This window comes from Delphinapterus leucas, chromosome 5 (assembly GCF_059928025.1).
Source record: "Delphinapterus leucas isolate spDelLeu-1000000601 "Yukka" chromosome 5, BTC_Dleu_Yukka2, whole genome shotgun sequence".
NCBI classification, from domain to species: domain Eukaryota; kingdom Metazoa; phylum Chordata; class Mammalia; order Artiodactyla; family Monodontidae; genus Delphinapterus; species Delphinapterus leucas.
The window spans coordinates 30025479-30051264 of NC_143133.1; the positions used below are offsets into that span (position 1 = coordinate 30025479).

The window sequence follows — 25786 nt, forward strand, 5'->3', positions numbered from 1 at the left end:
AGTGAGAAAAATGTTATTGGAAACTAGAGGAAAAGGCACCATTGTTATGGAGTAGCAGAAGGTTTAGCAACAGTATCACCTGTGGTTAACATGGGAAGTAGAAAACGTACTCAATGAAATGAATGTTCTGACTAAGGATATTTCTACACAGTGTTGAAACTGCTGCTTGGTGTCTTCTTGCTGCTCATAGTAAAATGTAAAGGAGAGACAACAGCTCAAGGAAGAACTGTTAAATGTAAAGGAACTAAAACTTGCTAAGTTCAATTATAAAACTGTTTCTTACACCCAGCCTCTCCAAAATTCTCAGATTAAGAAAGGGCTTCAGAATAAAAGTCAAATGCATGTGGGTGGTTCTATACAATTAGTTGCTAAGATCTCAGAAGAATCTAAGATGGTGCTGCTTCAGAGCATTCAGTCAGACAAAAATCTCCCTAAGGATCTTAAGGGCGATGCCCCATACCAGCCTTACATAAAAAGCCCAAGGCTGGAAAAGACTCATCTCAAAAAGATTTGTCGTTGTGCAGTGAATTATACATTGATTTGTAAGGAGAAAAGACAGAACAGCAAGTTTAAAAAAATCTAACCCTGGTGGAAGATTTAACTGTCCATTCATAAATTCTAGATTTCTGTTTATGCCTATTTTTATTATAACAGCACTTTGTGAGTGGTTCATATTTCTCTGCCAGTATTGGTAAAGTTTGCTGTTTTTATTATCTTCCATATTAGAAACTTCTTTTCTTTCATGGGTGAATTACCTTGACCTTCCTCCTCTTACACTTAGTTCTGTGAATCTATGAGCAGTTCTCTAATACTGACTTAAATTCTACTCAACCTGCCAACAAACATCAAATTCACTCTGTCATATAATAATTAATATGTGTAGGGACTTTCCTGGTGGTGCAGTGGTTAAGACTCTGCCTGCCAATGTAGGGGATATGGGTTTGAGCCCTGGTCTGGGAAGATCCCACATGCCGCAGAGCAACTAAGCCCGTGTGCCACAACTACTGAGCCCATGTGCCACAACTACTGAAGCCCGTGTACTCTAGGGCCCATGCTCTGCAAAAAGAGAAGCCACCGCAATGAGAAGCCCACGCACCACAACAAAGAGTAGCCCCCGCTCACCCCAACTAGAGAAAGCCTGCACGCAGCAATGAAGACCCAACATAGCCAAAAAATAAATTAATTAAAAAAATTTTTTTAATTGCTTAAAACAAAAATAAATAACATGTGTAGAACGCTTCATACTTTCAAAACACTTTGAGTTGGTATGTCAGATTTTTTCTTTATAAAATAATAACAAAAACAGACTTACAGATATAGAGAACAGACTTGTGGTTGCCAAGGGGTAGGGGAGGTGCGGGGGCACAACTGGGAGTTTGGGATTAGCAGATGTAAACAATTACATATAGGATGGATAAATAAGAAGGTCCTATTGTATAGCACAGGGAACTATATTTAATATCCTGTGATAAACCATATGAAAAAGAATATATATACGTATAACTGAATCACTTTGCTGTACAGCAGAAATTAGACACAACATTGTAAATCAACTATACTTCAATAAAATTTAAAAAAATAAAATAAAATAATAACAACACAAGATGACAGTTATTGGTTGCTTCCTATGTGGCAAATACTGCACTTATCAAGAATTGTAAAGGGTCGACACTTTACCCTACTTTAGGGTGACCAACTCATCCCAGTTTGCCACTGTTTTATGGATATTGGTAGAAGATACAAGACTCCTAGTCAAAGATGAAGAATAATTTATTAATCACAGATCTGGAAGGAGACATTATCTTTATTACATTGGGTAGTAAGCATATCTACCCTTTGCTCTGGAGGGAGACATATCTCTGCTTTCCAAAGTGGTATCTCTTGAAAAGACAGTTCAGAACAAAAGGCAGTCGCAGTGTCTACCTCTGTTCACAAGAGAAACGTGAGAGACCATGGAAAAGAGAGAGACCATGCTAAAGCGTTTGTCTATCTCAGTCCTCACAATAGCATGAGGTGGATAATATTAGTATCATCCTCATTTTAAAGATGAGAAAATGCTCAGGGAAGTAAAGGAATCTGCCCAAGGTCACACAACTGGATGCAGTCAGGATATGAACCTTGATATCCTGATCTTAAAGCTCTCATTCTCAACAACTGTGTATATGTTTTATACTGACCTTGGGAAGCTAGTATGATTCTTCCAATTTCATACCAGACATTAAGGCACAAAGAAAGTACTGCCTTGACTTTGTAAGTAGCTGAGAGTCCTAAGTCCCATGTGTTTGAGCCTCCTAGTCTAATACTTCTTCCACCATAACTCATCTCTTTGTCACCTAAAAACATCTAGAGCATGGGTGGCAGCTGTAAGTGCTGTCATCTACAAATAACAAGTGTTAAAGTAGTGATGTCTGGAGCATAAATGTCTATAAAGGGAAAGATCAAGAGCTATAAAGTTAACATTTTCATTTATGCTTTGAAACTATTATAAAAATGTGTTAATGGTGAAACAAAATTCTTTAAAAAACAAATCCAATTGGTTATATCTAAAAGTTATGTAAACCAGGAGTAAATATTTTTAAATCCCTCAAAAATAAAATATTTATTCAAGCTATGAAATATCTAAGGTCAAGGGTACAACTTTTAAAGCCTGAATGATAATAGTAATATGAGGGCTGAACACATTCAAGTGTTTTTTCTTCTGGGGACAAAGTACAAGAACTCTCTGAAGTTAAACTATTACTTGTACTGCATTCCTTCAAGGCAAAGCACCAACCACAATCAGCAATTTGCATTAAGTAATTTATTTTATATAACTATTCTTGGATGGAGCAAAAGAACTTTGCCTTGTCTCTTTTCTAAAAGGGTAATGTTTTTCCTGCATCACGGTAGTTGGATGTGCTATTCTTTATGAAAAGTCAGCGATAAATTCTAGTACAAAAGTTATTCTGCAGACTATAAGCTCTTGAAGGCAAAATCCATGCCTCAGTCAGTTTTGTGGAGGCAGTTATACTTAACAATTCAAAAGGGAAAGTAAAGTCTTTTCAACAAATGGTGCTAGAACTACTGGACACCTGCTTGGGAACAAATAAACCTCAACTTCTACCTCACACTATACTCGAAAACTATTTTGAGCTTACAGTCATAAGTATAAAAGCTAAGAATATAAAGCTAAAAACTGAATATAAAAGTTAAAACTATAAAGAAAGAATATCTCTGTGACCTGTAGGTAAGTAAATATTTCTTAGATGGGACACAGAAATCACTAACTATAAAAGGAAAAACTGATAAATCGGATGTCATCAAAATTTTAAACTTTCTGAAGGGCAGTCAAGATGGCGGTGTGGGAAGACACTGAGTTAGTATCTCCCCACAACTAGGGCACCTGCCAGCCGCTGGTGGGGGACCCTGATGTCCAAGGAGACGGGAGGAACCCTTAAGTGCACCGCTGGGGGTTGGGCCAAATCTCCTGTGGTGGGAGGAGTCTGAACCACTGGACCAACAGAGAACCTCAGATCTGAGGGAATATTCACTGAAGTGAGGTCTTCATCTCAGCACCAAGACCCAGCTCTACCCAATAGCCTACAAACTCCAGTGTTGGAAGCCTCAGGCCAAACAACTAGTAAGACAGGAACACAAACGCACTCATAAAACAAAAAAAAAATGAGATGGCAAAAAAATATGACACAGGTGAAGGAGCAAGGTAAAAACCTACAACACCAAATAAATGAAGAGGAAATAGACAATCTACCTGAAAAAGAATTCAGAGTAATGATAGTAAAGATGATCCAGAATCTCAGAAACAGAATGGAGGCATGGATTGAGAAAATACAAGAAATGTTTAACAAAGTTCTAGAAGAACTAAAGAATAAACAAACAGAGATGAACAACACAATAACTGAAATGAAAAATACACTAGGTGGAATCAATAACAGAATAGCTGAGGCAGAAGAATGAATAAGTGAGCTGGAAGACAAAATGGTGGAAATAACTGCCCAGGAGCAGAATAAAGAAAAAAGAATGAAAAGAATTAAAGACAATCTCAGAGACCTCTGGGACAACACTATATGTACCAACATTCGAATTATAGGGGTCCCAGAAGAAGAGAAAAAGAAAGGGTCTGAGAAAATATTAGAAGAGATTATAGTGGAAAACTTCCCTAACATGGGAAAGGAAACAGTCACCCAAGTCCAGGAAGCACAGAGAGTCCCATACAGAATAAACCCTAGGAAAAACACACCAAGACACATATTGATCAAACTAACAAAAATTAAATTCAAAGAAAAAATATTAAAAGCAGCAAGAGAAAAACAAAAAATAACACACAAAGGAATCCGCATAAGGTTATCAGCTGATTTTTCAGCAGAAACTCTGCAGGACAGAAGGGAGTGGCAGAATATACTTAAAGTGATGAAAAAGAAAAACCTACAACCAAGATTACTCTATCCAACAAGGATCTCATTCAGATTCGATGGAGAAATCAAAAGCTTTTCAGACAAGCAAGAGCTAAGAGAATTCAGCACCACCGAACCAGCTCTACAACAAATGCTAAAGAAACTCCTCTAGGCGGGAAACACAACAGAAGAGAAAGACCCACAAAAACAAACCCAAAACAATTAAGAAAATGGTAATAGGAACATATATATCAATAAAAACCTTGAATGTAAATGGATTAAATGCCCCACCCAAAAGACACAGACAGGCTGAATGGATACAAAAACAAGACCCATATATATGCTGTCTACAAGAGACCCACTTCAGACCTAGGGACACATACAGACTGAAAGTGAGGGGATGGAAAAAGATATTCCATGCAAATGGAAATCAAAAGAAAGCTGGAGTAGCAATACTCGTATCAGATAAAATAGACTTTAAAATAAAGACTGTTACAAGAGATAAGGAGGGATACTACATAATGATCAAAGGATCAATCCAAGAAGAAGCTATAACAATTATAAATGTTTATGCACCCAACATAGGAGCACCTCAATACATAAGGCAAATGTTTACAACCATGAAAGGAGAATCAACAGTAACACAATAATAGTAGGGGACTTTAACACCCCACTTACACCAATGGACAGATAATCCAAACAGAAAATAAATAAGGAAACACAAGCTTTAAATGACACAATAGACCAGATAAACTTACTTGATATTTATAGAACATTCCACCCAAAAGTGGCACAATACACTTTCTTCTCAAGTGCACACGGAACATTCTCCAGAATAGATCACATCTCGGGTCACAAATCAAGCCTTGGAAAATTTAAGAAAATTGAAATCAAACCAAGCACCTTTTCTGACCACATGGCTATGAGATTGGAAATCAATTACAGGAGAAAAAAAACTGTAAAAAACACAAATACATGGAGGATAACAGCCAAGAGATCACTGAAGAAATAAAAGAGGAAATTTAAAAATCCATAGAAACAAATGACAACGAAAACACGACAACCCAAAACGCAGCAAAAGCATTTGTAAGAGGGAAGTTTATAACAATTCAATCTCACCTCAAGAAACAAGAAAAGGGCTTCCCTGGTGGTGCAGTGGTTAAGAATCTGCCTGCCAATGCAGGGGACACAGGTTCGACCCCTGGTCCAGGAAGATCCCACATGCCGCAAAGCAACTAAGCCTGTGTGCCACAACTACTGAGCCTGCTCTCTAGAGTCCATGAACCACAACTACTGAACCCCGTGTGCCACAACTACTGAAGCCCGTGCACCTAGAGCCCATGCTCCACAACAAGAGAAGCTACCGCAATGAGAAGCCCATGCACCACAAGAAAGAGTAGCCGCCGCTCGCCACAACTAGAGAAAGCCCGTGCACAGCAACGAAGACCCAATGCAGCCACATATAAATAAATTAAATAAATTAGTTGAAAAAAAAAAAAGAAACAAGAAAAATCTCAAATAAACAATCTAACCCTACACTTAAAACAACTAGAGAAAGAAGAACAAAGAAAGCCCAAAGTTAGAAGGACAGAAATCATAAAGATCAGAGCAGAAATAAATGAAATAGAAACAAAGAAAACAATAGCAAAGATCAATAAAACTAAAAGCTGGTTCTTTGAGAAGATAGACAAAATTGATAAACCCTAAGCCAAACTCAACAAGAAAAGAAGGGAGAGGACACAAATCAATACAATTAGAAACGAAAAAGGAGAAATCACAACTGACACTGCAGAAATACAAAGAATTGTAAGAGACTACTACAAACAACTCTATGCCAATAAAATGGACAACCGCAAAGAAATGGACAAATTCTTGGAAAGGTACAATTTTCCAAGACTGAGCCAGGAAAAATTAGAAAATATAAACAGACTTATCACAAGTAATGAAATTGAAACCGTAATTAAAAATCTTCCAACAAAAAGAAGTCCAGGACCAGATGGCTTCACAGGTGAATTCTATCAAACATTTAGAGAAGAGCTAACACTGATCCTTCTCAAACTCTTCCAAAAAATTGCAGAGGGAGAAACACTCCCAAATTCATTCTATGAAGCCACCATCACCCTGATACCAAAACCAGAAAAAGATATCACAAAAAAAGAAAATTATAGACCAATATCACTGATGAACATAGATGCAAAAATCCTGAACAAAATACTAGCAAACGGAATCCAACAGCACATTACAAGGATCATACAGCATGATCAAGAGGGATTTACCCCAGGGTTGCAAGAATTCTTCAATATATGCAAATCAATCAATGTGATACAGCACATTAACAAATTAAGGAATAAAAGCCATATGATCATCTCAATATATGCAGAAAAGGCTTTTGCCAAATTTAACACCAATTTATGATAAAAACTCTCCAGAAAATGGGCATAGAGGGAACCTACCGCAACAGAATAAAGACCATATATGACAAACCCACAGCAAACATCATTCTCAATGGTGAAAAACTGAAATCATTTCCACTAAGATCAGGAATAAGACAAGGATGTCCACTTTTGCCACTCTTATTCAACCTAGTTTTTGAAGTCCTAGTCAAGGCAATCAGAGAAGAAAAAGAAATAAAAGGAATACAAATTGGAAAAGAAGTAAAACTATCACTGTTTGCAGATGACATGATGCTATACATAGAAAATCCTAAAGATGCCACCAGAAAACTACTAGAACTAATCAGTGAATTTGGTAAGGTTGCAGGATACAAAATTAATGCACAGAAATCTCTGGCATTCCTATACATCAACAATGAAAAATCAGAAAGAGAAATTAAGGAAACACTCACATTTACCATTGCAACGAAAAGAATAAGATACCTAGGAATAAACCTGCCTAAGGAGGTGAAAGACTTGTACTCAGAAAACTATAAAAAACTGATGAAAGAAATCAAAGATGACAGAAACAGATGGAGAGATTATACCATGTTCTTGGATTGGAAGAATCAATAATGTGAAAATGACTATACTACCCAAAGCAATCTACAGATTCAATGCAATTCCTATCAAACTACCAATGGCATTCTTCACAGAATTAGAGCAAAAAATTTTTACAATTCATATGGAAACACAAAAGACCCCGAATAGCCAAAGCAATCTTGAGAAAGAAAAACAGAGTTGGAGGAATAAGGCTCCCTGACTTCAAACAATACCACAAAGCTACAGTAATCAAGACAGTATGATACTGGCACAAAAACAGAAATATAGATCAATGGTACAGGATAGAAAGCCCAGAGATAAACCCACACACAAATGGGCACCTAATTTATGACAAAGGAGGCAAGAACATACAATGGAGTAAAGACAGTCTCTTTAATAAGTGATGCTGAGAAAACTGGACAGCCACATGTAAAAGAATGAAATTAGAACACTCCCTAACACCATACACAAAAATAAACTCCAAATAGATTAAAGACTTAAATGTAAGACAAGACACTATCAAACTCTTAGAGAAAAACATAGGAAAAACACTCTTTGACGTAAACCACAGCAAGATCTTTTTTGACCCACCTCCTAGAGTAATGGAAATAAAAACAAAAATAAACAAATGGGACTTAACAGCAAAGGAAACCATAAACAAGACAAAAAAGACAAACCTCAGAATGGGAGAAAATATTTGCAAATGAAACAAGAGACAAAGGATTAATCTCCAAAATATACAAACAGCTCATGGAGCTCAATATCAAAAAAACAAACAATCCAGTTAAAAAATGGGCAGAAAATCTACAAACAATAAATGCTGGAGAGGGTATGGAGAAAAGGGAACCCTCTTGAACTGTTGGTGGGAATGTAAATTGATACAGCCACTATGGAGAACAGTATGGAGGGTCCTTAAAAAACTAAAAATAGAACTACCATTCAATCCAGCAATCCCACTACTGGGCATATACCCTGAGAAAACCATAATTCAAAAAAAAGTCATGTACCACAATGTTCATTGCTGCTCTATTTACAATAGCCAGGACATGGAAGCAACCTAAGTGTCCATCGACCGATGAATGGATAATGAAGATGTGGCACATATATACAATGGAATATTACTCAGCCATAAAAAGAAACGAAATTGAGTTACTTGTAGTGAGGTGAATGGACCTAGAGTCTGTCATACAGAGTGAAGTAAGTCAGAAAGAGGAAAAAAAAATACTGTATACTAACACATATATATGGAATCTAAAAAAAAATGGCACTGATGAACCTACTTGCAGGGCAGGAATAAAGATGTAGACATAGAGAATGGACTTGAGGACACAGGGTGGGAGGGGGAAGCTGGGGCGAAGTGAGAGTAGCATCGACATATATACACTACCAAATGTAAAATAGATAGCTAGTGGGAAGCAGCAACATAGCACAGGGAGATCAGCTCGGTGTTTTGCGATGACCTAGAAGGGTGGGATAGGGAGGATGGGAGGCAGGCTCAGGAGGGAGGGGATACGAGGACGTATGTATGCATATGGCTGATTCACTTTGATGTACAACAGAAACGAATACAGTATTGTGAAGCAATTATACTCCAAAAAAGATCTATTAAAAAAAAAAAGAAATTGAAACTTTCTTACCAAAGACACCATGAAGAAAATGAATAGACAAGTCCCAGACTTGAGAAAATATTCATAATGCATACAACTGATAAAAGACTCATATTCAATAATAAAAAAACAACATTAAAAAATTATAAAGAAATATACCAATGGACAATAAGCAAATATAAACTGTCAATACCATTACTTATCAGGGGAATGCAAATTAAAATGATAATGTGATTCCACTCCCTGACGTATCTACTCCCAAGAATGACTGAATGAGAAAGACTGACATCAAGCGTTGGTAAGGATATGGGGCAAGCAGACTGTGTTAGTGGGAGTGTAAAACAGTATAACCTCTTTGGAATACTGGTAGTTTCTTTTTTTTTTTAATAAATGTCTGTTGTTTATTTTATTTATTTATTTATTTTTGGCTTCGTTGGGTCTCCGTTGCTGAGCGTGGGCTTTCTCTAGTTGCGGCGAGCTGGGGCTACTCTTCGTTTTGGTGCGTGGGCTTCTCATTGCAGTGGCTTCTCTTGTTGCGGAGCATGGGCTCTAGGCGCACAGGCTTCAGTAGCTGTGGCACACAGGCTCAGTACTTGTGGCTCACGGGCCCTAGAGCACAGGCTCAGTAGTTGTGGCACACAGGCATAGCTGCTCCGCAGCATGTGAGATCTTCCCAGACCAGGAATGAAACCCATGTCCCCTGCATTGGCAGGCGGATTCTTAACGACTGCGCCACCAGGGAAGTCCCTGGCAGTTTCTTAAAATGTTACATATATAGCCATCCTATGACCTAACAACTTCAATCCTAGGAATTTATCCAAGAGAAATGAGAACATATGCTACAAAAAGCTATGCACAAAAATGTTAATAGCAGCTTAATTCGTAATAGCTAAAAACTGGAAACAGCTCATGTGTTCAACAACAGGAGAAAAGATGAACAATTGGTACAATCATACAATTGAATATGACTCAGCAATAAGTAACTACCGATACATGCAACAACATGGATGAATCTCAAAAACATAATGCTGAGTGAAAGAAGCCAGGCACAAGAGTGTCTCTTAAATGATTCCAGTTACATGAAATTCTAGGGCAGGCAAAATTAACCTATGGTAATAGAAGTAAAAATAGTAGTTTCCTGGGGTGGGGGGAAATTGACTGAGAAGGGGCACAGAGGAACTTTCCGGGGTGATGAAAATATTCTGTATATCAAGAGTCCCCGGGCTTCCCTGGTGGCGCAGTCGTTGAGAATCTGCCTGCTAATGCAGGAGACACAGGCTCGAGCCCTGGTCTGGGAGGATCCCACATGCCACAGAGCAATTAGGCCCGTGAGCCACAACTACTGAGCTTGCGCGTCTGGAGCCTGTGCTCCGCAGCAAGAGAGGCTGCGAGAGTGAGAGGCCTGGGCACCGTGATGAAGAGTGGCCCCCTCTTGCCACAACTAGAGAAAGCCCTCGCACAGAAACGAAGACCCAACACAGCAAAAATAAATTAATTAATTAATAAACTCCTACCCCCAACATCTTCTTTAAAAAAAAAAAGAGTCCCCAGCCTCCAGGCCATGGACTGATACCAGTCCGCGGCCTGTTAGGAACTGGGCTGCACAGCAGGAGGCGAGCAGTGGGCAAGCGAGCAAAGCTTCATCTGCCGCTCCCCATCGCTCTCCATCGCTCTCATTACCTCCTGAACCATCCCCCACCCCCACCCTACATTCATGGGAAAATTGTCTTCCATGAAACTGGTCCCTGCTGCCAAAAAGATTGGGGACCGCTGCTGTATCTTGATGAGGGTGTGCATTTTGTGCAGGTATATGTTTATCATCATTTACCAAATTGTACACTTAAAATCCACTGTATGCAAATGATACTTCAATTCCTCAATTTAAAAGAAATTTAAGGAATTCCCTGGTGGCCTACTGGTTAGGATTCCAGGCTTTCACTGCTGTGGCCTGGGTTCAACCCCTGGTCAGGGAACTGAGATCCCATAAGCTGCGTGGCATGGCAAAAAAATAAAATTATATTAAATGTTTAAAAAAATTTTTTTAAATAAAAGAGTGATGTCTCTGGAGATGGACTGTGAAGTTGAAGCTGACTCTGCCTCTTTACCAGCTGGAAAAAGAAGGTTATGACAATTACAGACCCATTTCATGGGGTTGTCCTAAAGGCTGAGATAATGCCAGGCAGTCCTCAGAAGAATGTCTAGCAAGAAGTAAGCCTTAACTGTGTGAATTTGTTTCCCCCATGCCTAGGAAACAGCAGGCACACCAACAGAGACTGAGAAGTATTCGTCGAACTAAAACAATGCCATTTTACAGAATTCTGTGGGAATACTCAGAGCCACCACTGCCCTTTTGGCAAACCCCTTTCTGAACAGAAGAGCTCTTTTACAATGGAGCAAATTTGTACCAATAAAAAGGACCAAAAAAACATTTTATACTCTCTGCTACTGCAGGTTTTTTCCTCCAAGATAAACAGTGATAGGCCTTGCAGTTTGCCTGTGTAAATATGTCCTTATTCTTGAAAAAGAGGCCATGGAAATTTACCTGTATTGCAAATCAATACTCTAGTTTCACAGTTAATTTAAATGTTCATTTACAGGACACTAGTTTACATTTTTACAGATACATTAAAGGACAATTTTATTAGGTTGATATTTTTATTCACACAGAAGAGAGAGGAAGTAATTGAAAAGCCTCTCCCTAAATTATTTTTTATTAAATAATGATTTAAAGAGATCAGTAAAATAAGATATATGAGGAACATAACTCTAGTATTATTACATACCTTGCATTACAAAGGAGTGGGGAAGAGCATGGGTTCTAGAGCCACATGGCTTGTATTCAAACCCCAGCTCCATCACTATGTGATAAGTGACTTTGGGCAAGTGTTTTAACTTGTGCCTCATTTCTTCATCTATAAAATGGGGATGAAATGGTATTTACCATGGAGTGAGACTAGAAGAAGTTATATCCATAAACTTTTTGGCCATGAGTAAGCATTCCATCAATATTAGCTATTACTATTTATTATTACAAATAGAATCTGTTAACAGCAATAAACATAGGGCAATAAAAATGAAATGGAAACAGAATGTATCCCATTATAATAGTACAAAGGTAAATTCTACAGGGTACCTGGAAATATATAATTGCTACAGTTAAACACTGGAGTTCTAGAAAATCTAGAGCTGGTTCTTATTACCATATTTTAATGATGAAATTGGAAGACTCAAATATAGTTAAAAATAACAAAAAAGCCAAACTAGAAAAATCTTTCTTTATAAGACACTCACATCTCAGTCACAGCTGCTATGGATTGTTGTTGATCTAAAATCATAGCCTCAGAGACTGTCCACTTTATATTCTAAAGAACTATCACATAAACTCAACATTTTATTACATTCCTATTAGCAAGACGGAATAAATCCTGTCATCTCCATTTTCCAGATGTGAAAACTGAGTTTTCTGTGTGTCATTCACACACATGAACTAGTCTTCTTTTGAGAGGGTAGCACTTCTTTTCCCCTTTTGTTACGTAGTAGTCATGACTTTGCTAAGGTCAGCTGCCACACATGGCTGGACATGTTTCAAAATATCTTTTGTTATTTATTATCATGATTAAAAAAGTAATGCATGATCATTGCACAACACTTTGAAAATACAGAAAAGAAAAAAGGTATCAAAGAGAATAGTTAACCAATTATTGTAACTTTTCAGACTTTTTCTTTGCAAATTTTAAAATAGTGATCATGCTTTATATACAATTACATAAATTTAATGTTACACTAAAAGTATTTTCACATTAGTTTTTAAAGAATCTGAACCCTTCCTCAACAAAATATTAGCAAACCAAATCCAACAATACATTAAAAGGATCGTACACCATAATCAAGTGGGATTTATTCCAGGGATGCAAGGATGGTTCAACATCCACAAATTAATCAATGATTACATAACAATGTATCCAACAAAATGAAGGATAAAAGTCACATGATCATCTCAAAAGATGCAGAAAAAACTTCTGACAAAATTCAACATCCATTTATGATAAAAACTCTCAACAAAATGGGTATAGAGGGAAGGTACCTCAACATAATAAAATCCATATATGACAAACGGGCAGTCAACATCATACCCAACGATGAAAAGCTGAAATATTTTCCTCTAAGATTAGGAACAATTCAAGGATGCTCACTCTCACCACTTTTGTTCAACACCATATTGGAAGTCCTAGCCACAGCAATTAGGGAAAAAAAAGGAAATAAATAAATAAATAAAAGGCATTCAAATCTAAAAAGGAAGAAGCAAAACTATCACTATTTGCAGATGACATGATACTATATATAGAAAACGCTAAAGAACCACCAAAAAAAGAACAAATAATTCAATAAAGTCACATGACACTAAGTCAATATACAGAAATCTGTGCATTTCTATACACTAATAACAAACTATCAGAAAGAAAAATTAAGAAAACAATCCCATTTACAATTGCATCAAAAAGAATAAAATACCTAGAAATAAACTTAACTGAGAAGGTGAAAGACCTGTACACTGAAAACTGTAAGACACTAAAGAAATAAATTGAGGATGATACAAATAAATAGAAAGATATCCTGTGCTCATGGACTGGAAGAATTAGTATTATTAAAATGTCTATACTACCCAAAGCAATCTATAGATTCAATGCAATCTAATCAAAATTCCAATGGCATAGCTCACAGAACTACAACAAATAATTCTAAAATTTGTATGGAAACACAGAGGATCCCAAATAGCCAGAACAATCTTGAGAAAGAACAAAGCTGGAGGTATTATGATCCCTGATTTCAAACAATACTACAAAGCTATAGTAATCAAAAGAATATAGTACTAGCACAAAAACAGGCATGAAGATCAATGGAACAGAATTGAGAGCCCAGAAATAAACCCACATACATGTGGACAATTAATTTACAACAAAGGAGTAAAGAACATACAAAGGAGAAAGGACAGTCTTCAATAAATGGAGTTGGGAAGACTGGACAGCCGCATGCAAAAGAATGAAACTAGACTACTATCTTACACTGTACACAAAAATTAACTCAAAATGGATTAAAGACTTGAATGTAAGACTTGAAACCATAAAATTCCTAGAAGAAAACATAGGTGGTAACCTCACTGACATTGGTCTAAGTGATGTTTTTGTAGATCTGACTCCAAAGGCAACGGAAACAAAAAGAGAAATAAACCAACGGAACTAAACTAAAAAGCTTCTGCACAGCAAAAGAAACCATCATCAAAACAAAAAGGCAACCTACTGAATGGGAGAAGATACTTGCAAATCATATATCCGATAAGTGGTTAATCTCCAAAATACATAAAGAAGTCATACAACTCAACAACAAAAACAAATAAACAACCTGATTAAAAAATGAGCAGAGGATCTGAATAGACATTTTTTCCAAAGAAGACACAGAGATAGCTAACAGGCACATGAAAAGATGTTCAGTATCACTAATTATTAGGGAAATGCAAACCAAAACCACAATGAGATACCACCTCACACCTATGAGAACGGCTATTATCGAAAAGACAAGAAGTAACAAATGTTGGAGAGGATGTGGAGAAAAGGGAACCCTCATACCCTGTTGGTGGGACTGTAAATTGGTACAGCCGACATGGAAAACAGTATGAAGATTCCTCAAAAAATTAAGAACAGAACTAGCATATGACCCAGCTATTCCACTTCTGGGTATTATCCAAAGAATGCAAAAACACTAATTCAAAAAGATATATGCACTCTATGTTCATTGCAGCATTATTTACAATGGCCAAGATATGGAAACAACCCAATGTCCAACAATGGATGAATGGATAAAGAAGATGTGGTATATATACATACAATGGAACACTATTTAGCCATAACAAAGAATGAAATTCTGCCATTTTTGACAACATGGATGGACTTTGATGGTATTATGCTAAGTGAAATAAGCCAGACAGAGAAAAATACTGTATCATTTCATATGTGGAATTAAAAAACAAACAAACAAACAAAATAAAAGAAAAATAAACTCATAGATACTGAGATCATATTAGTGGTTACCAACGGGTGAGGGGAACAGGGGGGGTGGGTTGGCAAAATGGATGAAGGGGGTCGATTGTACAGTAATGGATGGTAACTAGACTTGTGGTGGTAATCACTTCATAGAGTATACAGATGTCGAATTATAATGCTGTACACCTGAAACATATAATTTTTTAAAAAGAATCTAAAACATAAAGCTGTTTATCTCCATGGACAATGAAATTTCATAACCCTTTCCCATTTGATCCCTAAGTTCTCATTCAGATTTAACTCACAAGTGAAAAATATTAATGTTCTATAAATTATTTATTTATATTAATATTAGGAACTAATCATTAGAGAGCTATTAATAGCAATTTAGTAATTTGATTTTATTTTCTATATGTCTCCATTGGGTAATTTTATTAGAACCAAGAATTGCATCCAAAGAAACTTTTAAAAATATGTAGAGAAATAAAATCTCAATGTTTAAGTTAAGAAAATTTCTAACCATTAGTCTTACTCATAAGGATTAAATTAGTGACTAGAATAAAGTAAACATATACTTTAGTATGGGTTTGCATAGTTCCTATTAGAGTACATATTTTAAGGACTCCACAACTATTGTTAAATTAAACTAATTTTTTTCTCTAACCCATCCTACAATACCTCTTTTATTTTCTAATCAAAAATGTTTGAAGGACTAGATAGATAGTGGGAAAAAGATGAAATAGCTGTGTAAGAAAAATTTCTTTGACCTTTTCTCTATCTGGTTCTTATTATTCATAGTTTTAGTTTCATAAGTACTAAAATGCATATACATTTCAACAAAAGTAATGCTAAAGCAATTTAAGTGTTGTCACAGTGCTTTCTCTTTTTTTCAGTTAGAAAATTTTTTATGGAAGTATAGTTAAGGTACAGTATTATATAAGTTACAGGTGTACAATATAGTGATTCAAAATTTTTAAAGGTTATACTCCACTTATGGTTATTATAAAATACGTAGTACTTTTCTTTTTATCAAAAACATCTCAAATTTATCTTGTATTTTATTTATTCTTTATTTCAGCAAATATTTGGCAAGTGATATTGGTAGGAATTTCTGGGACAATTTCTTAACATCTAGTTGCTTCTCATTCCAAAGTCTTATAAGTCATGTCACTGGCCAAACACTCAGAACTTCTTTCATCCTTCTGAGAACTATAACCTCTTCTGCAGCCATGATGGACATAACTTGTGAAATAACAACACAGCCTTATTGGGTGAACAAAACTTTAGCAAATCAAACTGCTTGGTCAAAGCCTCAGGCTTGTGTCTCATACAAAAGTGGAAAAGGCCTCACTGCCCACAGATACCGCTGAGAAGGGTCTCAGTTCATTGATTTCAATCGGGCAACCACATTTACTGGGCATTCACCATGTGCAGAGCACCGTGCAAAGCACTGTGGGAAGACACACAAAAAAGAGAGAAGGGTTTGCTAGAAGGACCTTACATGTTAAAATTCAAGGCAAATACCCATAGAACCTAAAAGAAGTTAGGATCAAAATACACAAAACTAATCACAGCTAAACTAAGAGACCAGACCCATTAGGATACCCATTTAGGGCCAGTAAAATAACTGGTGTCTAGACTAGTTCTTTTTAAATTAAGAATATTTGGAAGATACACTTCCTAACTAATTAAACCAATTAAACCACTGCTGCCTCATAAAGATGCAGATGCCCTTCTCCCACTCCTGAAGAGCCTGATGAAGGGTTGAAAAGAGACCAGAGCAAAAGGTTGGTTGTGGCAGAGTATGGAGCACTGGTGTGCTCACGAGAATCAGTGCAGGTTGGTAGATTTTGTCACTCTTCTCCAGGTTCTCTAAGAGCAGCATTAGTCTCTCAGTTTATGAGGCCAATTCCCCTCCCTCCCCTAACACACACAAACATACACTGCTGCCCTCACTCCACACACATGGATGCATACACGCACACACAAATACATGCGCACTCGTGCACAGACACAAACAGAGCCATTACACCTTACACAGGGCAGATGGGTAAACTGACCTAGATCAAATGATAAACTACTATTCCATCAAAAGTGCAAGTATAGAGTAAAACAACAAATTCAATAGACATGAAAATACTGCACAACTGAAGGTATACAGAGCAAATTATCTGGATCTGAGAAGCCCAGAGGCTGTGAGCTTACCAAGAATAATTCTTCTTGCTGAAAGGTCCAGGCTTCTGGATGATGTTGTAACTAAGTGGGACCAGCTCTCCAGGAAATCTGGCGGCAGTGTGGTTAATCTGTTGCTTGATAAATCCAAGTAGGCAAGGTTCTTCAGATACGTGACCGCCTCGTTTGGCACACTGGTTATTCTGTTATTGTGCAAATCCAGGGTCCTCAGACGAGGCATGTCCCTCAGAGATGTCCAAGGGAAAGCAGCCAGAGAATTTCCATCCAAGCGCAACTCATGCAGCTGCTTTAGGTTGTAAAAGCTGCTGGTGTCAAGGCTGGCCACAGAATTATAGGTCAACCAGAGGTACTGGAGCTCCACCAGGTAGTAGAAGGCCTCGGCGGGGATCCTATGGACAACGGTCTTCTCTATGCGAAGCTTCACAGTGTCCACGGGGAAGTTTGTAGGTACCTCGTTCATATCCAGGTCACTGCATAGCACAGACCTAGTGTCACAGAGCAATGGAAGAAAACGTGTTCTGAGACTCATTTGAAAAAAATAATACTTACTTGAAACAAGCATTGAATTTTTCATTCCCTACTGGTTTGCACAAAATATCTATTCAGCCTGGCTAAACTGTTCATTAATAATTTTCCAATATCATCACCTTCTTCTAGGTTGAACTATATGAAATGGTCATTTTTGTAGGTTAAAAACAATCAAATATCAGCAGTTTCATGTGATTCAACCTGAGCTCTTTAGGTGTCAGGCCTGTACAATACACATCACATCTATCCCTGTATTTAACCATCACAACAGCCCAATGAGTTGAATATTGGGTAATAGGTAAAGGCACCAGCTCTAGAGTCAGGCTGATCTTGGTTTGAATCTAAGCTCTATCACCTCCTTTGTGGCCATGGAAAGCCACTTCACCAATCTCTCATTCTCATTCTCTCACTTCACCAATCTCTCATTTTCCCACATGGTGCTGTTATGATGATTAATTGAAATGGATGGAAAATTTTACACCTTCCTGGCACATAATAAGCACTTAATGGGTATTTGCTATTATTATTTTCAATCTCATTTTTACAGATACAATAAATGAGGCCCATCAACATTAGGTAACTTCCCAGGATCACAGAGCTAGTGGTTACACAACAACCTTTCAGACCCACAACTGTCCAGCTCCAAAGTGCACACTCTTAACCTCTTCAGGAAATGGCCCATTTTAAAAGAATCCCCTACTGAAGTTATAAATTGATCCTTTTAAAGAAGAGCACAAGAGGAAGGAAGAAAAAATGGAAGGAAGGTAGGAAGGGAAAGGAAACAGCAAGTGTTCATACTAGATGATTAAAATGGAGCCCTATTTTAACAATGTGACCCGTGCATTGCTTTCAGCCTAAGGAATAAACCAGGAACTGCAAGTTTATTTTTTTTTTACCACTCACTAATTTAAGTGACCTTGAGCAAGTCACACTGTGGTCTTGTTTAGTGGCACGTGTAAAACAGGCATAGAAAAACAAGCCTGTCCCATGTGTGGGTATAAAGTATGAAAAATCAGAAAATTTAGATTCATTTAAACCTGAAAAAAAAGACCTATTTATCTCCCATTATATATTCAGTCCCACTGGATTGCTGAAAATGAACAATAAAAAGTTTTGCAAAGCATCATCTAAATTATAATACATTACACATATAGTAAATAATAATAATAAAACGGCCATTCAGTAAAACACATCACATTAAATCAGTGAATTTTTAAAGCCAGGCTATAATGTAAAGAGAGGGAAGAGGCATAAGCAATGTACTGGTCATATCATCTCTCTTTAACTTTAGGAGAAGAGCCTATAGCATCACTGGAATTCTCTAGGTACACTTCTCACTCTTCATCTCTATTCTGAATCACAAATTTCAGTGCTACTTTATACCAGAATGATCCAGCTTCTCCTCATTAAGTCAGCGTTCCAGTGTGTTGTAATGGAGGATAAGCCTGGACTGGAAGCTAAAAGACCTAGCGTCTTTGTCGGGCAGTCACTGCAGCAACTCAGTGCTGTGGCCTCGGACAAGCCATTTAGTCTCTATATGATTTAGTTTATTCATTTAAAAATGCCAGTGGTCAAACTAGATTATTTCTGGAGTTCTTGTCAGGCATAACATGCTATGATTTTTGTAAAATCCATCAATAATGGGGCCACCATGAAGAAGGAAACATTTCTGTGATTGTTTTCTCAAAGGTAGCCTGATCTGAGTCATTAACTGCAGCATACTTTTGCCAAGTAGGTCTTTAAATTGTTACATTCTTCTCACTGTCTTTAACCACCTAGTGACTATCTCAAAGAGATACCAAGAGTTAGTAAATTTTATACAATAACAAGACAAACTACACAAAAATACGCGTTATTATTTATTTGTATAAAGTTGTAAGATATAAATTGAGCGATTCTTTTAACAAATTACTTTAAGAGGCTTACTGTTCACTTCAACCGAGTCACACAAAAAAATCTGATTTTGTTATTAATATCCTCTCCAAAAAAAATCAAGGTTTACTATGTTTAGCCAACAAGAATTCTGTTTTGCATTTAACTTCTATCTAAAAGGATTCGTGCATATTGTAAATAAATACTTATTCTCACTCCACAAGTAAATATTAAAGCAACACAGAGGTTAAGTAACTTCTGTAAGGTCCCACAGTGTCTGCAACACAAAGTGTTGACCCATTTCTTTCAAACTCCAATACCTTAAAAGGAGAAATTCTGATTATGAACCTCTCTAATTTCACTCATGTGATCGTCCTTCCTGCTTCCTAAGGTCTATCCAGTTGCCATGAATAATCCTCAAAATGAAATGGAAAACACTGGAAGCAAATGATCTGGGCATGTCACACACCTTCTGATCGGCCCTGCCCTCTTGTGCTTTCTATAATCAGGTTGAACTGGCCACACGCATTTCAGTGGTTTGACCTCCTGCAAGGTTCATTTTGTGAATACAAGTGCAATGAATATTTTATTAACACGGAATGTGTCTGAGAGTCTCAAATAATTTGAGGGGCTTTGAAGGAGTTAAACTGCTCAAAATGAAAACATAAAGGAGCAGGCAACCAGGATTAACACAATTACGTTAAAGCTTATCTAGATTAAATCTTCTCTTCTCTGATTTCTGATCAACAATTTGCTTCAAAAACAAGGCCATCTGGTTTGAGTCCTTTTCCTCAGAATCATTAGAACACTTAGTAGCAAGGAGAGAAGCATACCTTGATCTCATGCCGTCATTTCTGCCATGATAATCACAGGTGCACTGTGAAGGACACGAACAGCTCACTCTTTCCAAAAAGCCAAGCGCAATGCACAGACTTGCAAAGAGACGCATGGTTCCTTTTAGACGTTATTTGGACAAAAGGTAAAAACCAAATCCTAAGCATTCAGAAACTGGTGTGCCAAGAATACAAACGGCCATTTAGTAACAGCAGATTACATGGGATTAGATGAGATCTGTAGTTACTTAACCTTCAAGTGTATCTTGCAGGGGATCAATCAACCTAGCCTTTGAATCTGGTTTCAGCAAAGTAACATGTTCTAAGGGAAATGAACATCAAACACGTCAGAAAATTTTCAATAGTTGTCCATATCTAGATTTACAAGAAAATGCCTGTTAAATCCCTTTCCTATAGAAGTAATTGTTACTACACCTTGAAGATACACATCATGCTCAAAATAACTCAATATCTTAGCAGATGTTAGAAAACACTGTAGATTACTTGAATGTTATAACATGACAAATTTTACTTTTTGCTTTTTAACAGTATGAATAATATTTAGTTTTATAAAATTTAGCTTTAGAGATAGAAGCACATGACATAAAATTGATTTAGAGTAATCAATATTGCCACATACTGGTTAGCCCCCAAAACAAACTAAACAAATTCCAGTACCTAGAGTTTTTTAGGCAAAATGCTTCAATCCATCACTGTCGTGGCAGCACTAAGACTGCGGTGACAGTGCATCGTGCAGTTCTCCCAGGTCATTTCTGTGTAGTGCAGGCTCATCCCAACACATTTAGTTTTTTAGTGAAGCCATTATCTTTTTTCAAGAATATATTTTATTCCAAGTTAGTTTCCCAAGTTATGGGCAATCAAACCTTATCTGAAGCTTAACTGTCCTGTTTTTAGCATATATTAGGCTCTATCAGAAAATAAAAATTAAATTAAATATTTTAAAAACTACTTCCATACACATAACATAGAGAATCCACAGGGTCAATCAAGGATTTAGGCAATAAATATATAGGGCATTTAACCTTCTTTTGGGGTGGTTCTTTTCATCCCCTTTAAACCAAAATACTTTTTCAAAAGGAAATTAATTCTATAAATATAAGAATATTATGGAAAATACTATTTAAAACTAATAGGATACATATAGAAACAATAGTGTCAAAAGAATTTTCTCAAAATAAAATACTGTGGATTTTCAGGATATGCACAATTCATTTATTCATCTGGTATTTACTGAGCATTTACTCTGTACCAAGCACTGAACTAAGTCCTAGGGGTCCAAAGATGAATAAGACATGATCACTACATAAAAGGAACTCACATGATAAAGAGAGGCACAGAGTACACTTGTGAGGAAGCCCAAGAGAACACCAGACCAACAGTATTGGTGGGGAAAGCCTTCCTAGGGAGGGTGTACCTGAGCTGCCCCTATAGGATGCATACTGATGTATTAAGTGGAAAATCAGGAAAGAGGCACTGCAAGCAGAATAACAAAAGGAACAAAGGGATGGAAGCAATAAACAGCATGTGGTCCTTAGAGAAATACAAGCATTTCAGGTTGTTCCAGCATATGATTTGAGGCAGGAGGTTTAAAAAGAGGGGAGGAGATAAAGCTGGAGAGGTGGGCAAAGATGAAGTCATGAAAGGTCGTCTCAGATGCCCTGTCAAGGAGCCTGCACTCAGCCAGTAGGCAACAGGCAGCAGTAAACGTTAAGCCAGGGAGTGGCACAGCACACTACCATTTTAGATAGATTTCTCTGGTGTCTGTGTGGAGGAAAGGCTTAAATAGAGCAAAGCAAGGAGGGAGGGAGGCTGTGGTTATAGTCTAGGTGAGCAGCCACAAGCCGGCAACCTGGACTGCCCTGCTGGTCATAGCTAAGATAATGCAACCTCCGGAAATGCCTAGGAGGGGAAAATGCCTGACTAGATAAAGGGATGAAGGAGAAGAAGGGATTTAAAAGCAACCTCAAGGTTTCCCAGCATGGAGACACAGTTGATTGGTAGTGTCCCTAAGTGCACTTGCAAGCAGGGGAGGAGAAAGGAATGGCAGACAGGTGGATAGAGCTCTGATCACCAAATGACCAAAATGGTTTCTGAATTATTAATTTCATGAATGTTATGATCTACATAGAAGCAAAATATGTTAAACAGAATATAGAAAAACTGCTTAAAGATAAAACATCAGAAATTAATAACTAAGAGGTTAGACGGAGATACGTAACCAAAGCTGGGTCTTCCCAGTCTTTTCATATAAGCAAATTAATTGACTAAGGTGGTATTAAAATATAATTACAATGTTGAAGTCCTTTATGCTTGAAGCAAAGTTGCCCCTTGATTATTGCTGGAAATGAGTCCAAGGCTTCGCAAATTGGAACTCTGAAACAATTTCTAAACAATATTACATACATTGCCCCTGCCATATACTGGTTCTGTGGCTTTGGGCTCAGACCCTCATTGCGCTTTCTCTGTAAATGGCTCAGCTACAGGGGATAGGACGAGCAAAGAGCTAGTGGCACAAAGACACTCAGAGCTCTCTGGGAACACTAAACATTTAATTTGGCCAAGGGGAAAGACAAAAGCCTGAAAAGTCCCTGTGGGACCATGTTGAAGAGGGTCATGAAGGTCCAACTGACAGATTTATACTTACTTGGCAGGTGACTGAAGATTTTTTGAGCTGAAGATTTGGGAGATTGGAACTTTATTTTTAAAAAGTTATTCTAGTTATAAACTTGATGCATTGATTGCAGTGGAGAAAGGCAGAGGATGGGGAAATAAATTAAGAGATTATTAGGGCAGTTTATGATTCCAAATATATAGAGACAGTTGTATATATATATATAGGACTAATGCCCTTATTTTCCTTTATATGCAGCCAAAGGTGCTAAAGAGACAAATTTAAAAAATAAAATAAAGATAAGAAAATACAATATGCAAAGATACACAGCCTCACTAGCAGTTAAGGAAATATGAAATAAAATGAATTTGTTATAATATATAGCTTATAGTTTAAAAAAATTGATACAGCACTATTAGCAGGAATATGATGGGGAAAGTGAACTCATTCACTGACAGTGGCAGTGCAAATTAGTTCAGTCCTTCCAGAGAGCAAGCTAGCGACAATAATACTGTTTCTATATTTTTATCTAGTAATTCTAGCCTGAGGAAACACTGAAACAGAATAATCCCACCCTCCAAAAAAAAGTATTTGTACTAAAATATTCCCAGTGGTTCATCCATAAACCTAAGAATTGGAAGCAATTTAAGGGTCCACTATTGGTCCACGATTAGTACAGAACAGACTAGGTCAGGTGACCTGGGGATACACTGGGTGGCACCTAGTAGAAGTTCTTAGCTTAAATACTTACTTATGACCTTACTAATGTTACTAGCTATATTACTTATATTCAGCCTATTTTTCTAACATCTTTATTGGAGTATAATTGCTTTACATTGTTGTGTTAGTTTCTGCTGTATAACAAAGTGAATCGGCTATACGTATACTTATATCCCCATATCCCCTCCCTCTTGCATCTCCCTCCCACCCTCCCTATCCCACCCCTCTAGGTGGTCACAAAGCACTGAGCTGATCTCCCTGTGCTATGCGGCTGCTTCCCACTAGCTTTTACGTTTGGTAGTATATATAAGTCCATGCCACTCTCTCACTTCGTCCCAGCTTACACTTCCCCCTCCCCATATCCTCAAGTCCATTCTCTACGTCTGCGTCTTTATTACTGTCCTGCCCCTAGGTTCTTCAGAACCTTTTTTTTTTTTTAGCTTCCATATATATGTGTTAGCATATGGTATTTGTTTTTCTCTTTCTGACTTACTTTACTCTGTATGACAGACCCTAGGTCCATCCACCTCACTACAAATAACTCAATTTCATTTCTTTTTATGGCTGAGTAATATTCCATCGTATATATGCACCACATCTTCTTTATCCATTCATCTGTTGATGGACACTTAGGTTGCTTCCATGTCCTAGCTATTGTAAATAGTGCTGCAATGAACATTGTGGTACATGACTCTTTTTGAATTATGGTTTTCTCAGTGTATATGCCCAGTAGTGGGATGGCGGGGTCGTATGGTAGTTCTATTTTTAGTTTTTGTTTTTGTTTTGAATTTTATTTTATTTTTTTATACAGCAGGTTCTTATTAGTTATCCATTTTATACATATTAGTGTATATATGTCAATCCCAATCTCCCAATTCATCACACTATTTTTAGTTTTTTAAGGACCCTCCATACTGTTCTCCATAGTGGCTGTATCAATTAACATTCCTACCAACAGTGCATGAGGGTTCCCTTTTCTCCACACCCTCTCCAGCACTTATTGCTTGTAGATATTTTGATGATGGCCATTCTGACTGGTGCGAGGTGGTACCTCATTGTAGTTTTGATTTGCATTTCTCTAATGATTAGTGATGTTAAGCACCCTTTCATTATTGAGCCTATTTTATAAGATTATTGTTTCTTGCATTACTAAATGTGTGACTGAACCTCTGATAAAAATAATTATGACTAGACAACTTAAAACAATTGACCAAATATATAGTTCTACAATAAGATCAATGACTGTAACAGTGTAACTCTAGATATGGAAAGAGGCAACAAGAAGGAATCAGTTCCTGGACCATAGCAGACTAGTAAGACAGGCGGTCCAGAGGCTTTGGCTACTGCTAACAGGGCCTAGTCCAGTAATAGCACACTGAGTGGCCTATCAACAAAATCCTCACTCGAACTGGGAATGAGCATTCCTAGCACAGTGGGACAAATTGGTCACGAAATGCCTCTCAAACCTTGGTCAAAATCATGACCAAAAAGGAGGGGATTATAAAATAAAGATATTGCCCACTATCCAGTTCTACAAGAATCAAGTCATTAGGCACTGCAGTCACGGACCTACAAGACACCCTGAAAGGAATTCAGGGTGAAGATCAGGATAAGGCACTTCGTTCTCTGGGAAAACTAGCTGAACCAGCCCTCATAGTTAGATATTTTCAGGAGAAAATTTTATGAACCCAGTTTTTTGCATCTTCCCAAACTTAGAAAAGCACTAAAAACATTAACTAAGATATCTATTCCTTGCTATAGCAGTGACCTTCTACTGAGATGTGTACTTGATTGCACTATATACTGGCCTCCCACCTTACCTCTTTGGAACAGTCCTCAGAGCTTTCTGAAAGACTGTCTCTTGGGATATAATCTTGAGGTTGGCTCAAGTAAAATTTTCCATTTCTTTCTTACACTGACTATTGGTTAATTTTTTCATCAATAAAACAAAAGATAGGAAAAAAACACAAACATACAAAAACCCTCACTCTGATTAA

The 25786-nt window shown here is 37.2% G+C and overlaps 1 protein-coding gene across 1 annotated transcript in view; it reads right to left on the reverse strand.

Annotated features, from left to right (window-relative positions):
- Positions 1-25762, reverse strand: part of LRIT3 (leucine rich repeat, Ig-like and transmembrane domains 3) — a 43673-nt gene extending 17911 nt beyond the window's left edge. Inside the window, exons 1-2 of the mRNA XM_022567160.2 lie at positions 20438-25762; positions 17217-17689 (exon numbers count right to left, since the gene is read on the reverse strand). Coding sequence (XP_022422868.2) covers positions 17217-17689; positions 20438-20553 — 589 coding nt within the window. The 5' untranslated portion in view covers positions 20554-25762. The remainder of the gene's footprint in view (positions 1-17216; positions 17690-20437) is intronic.
- Between the last annotated feature and the right edge of the window lie 24 nt (positions 25763-25786).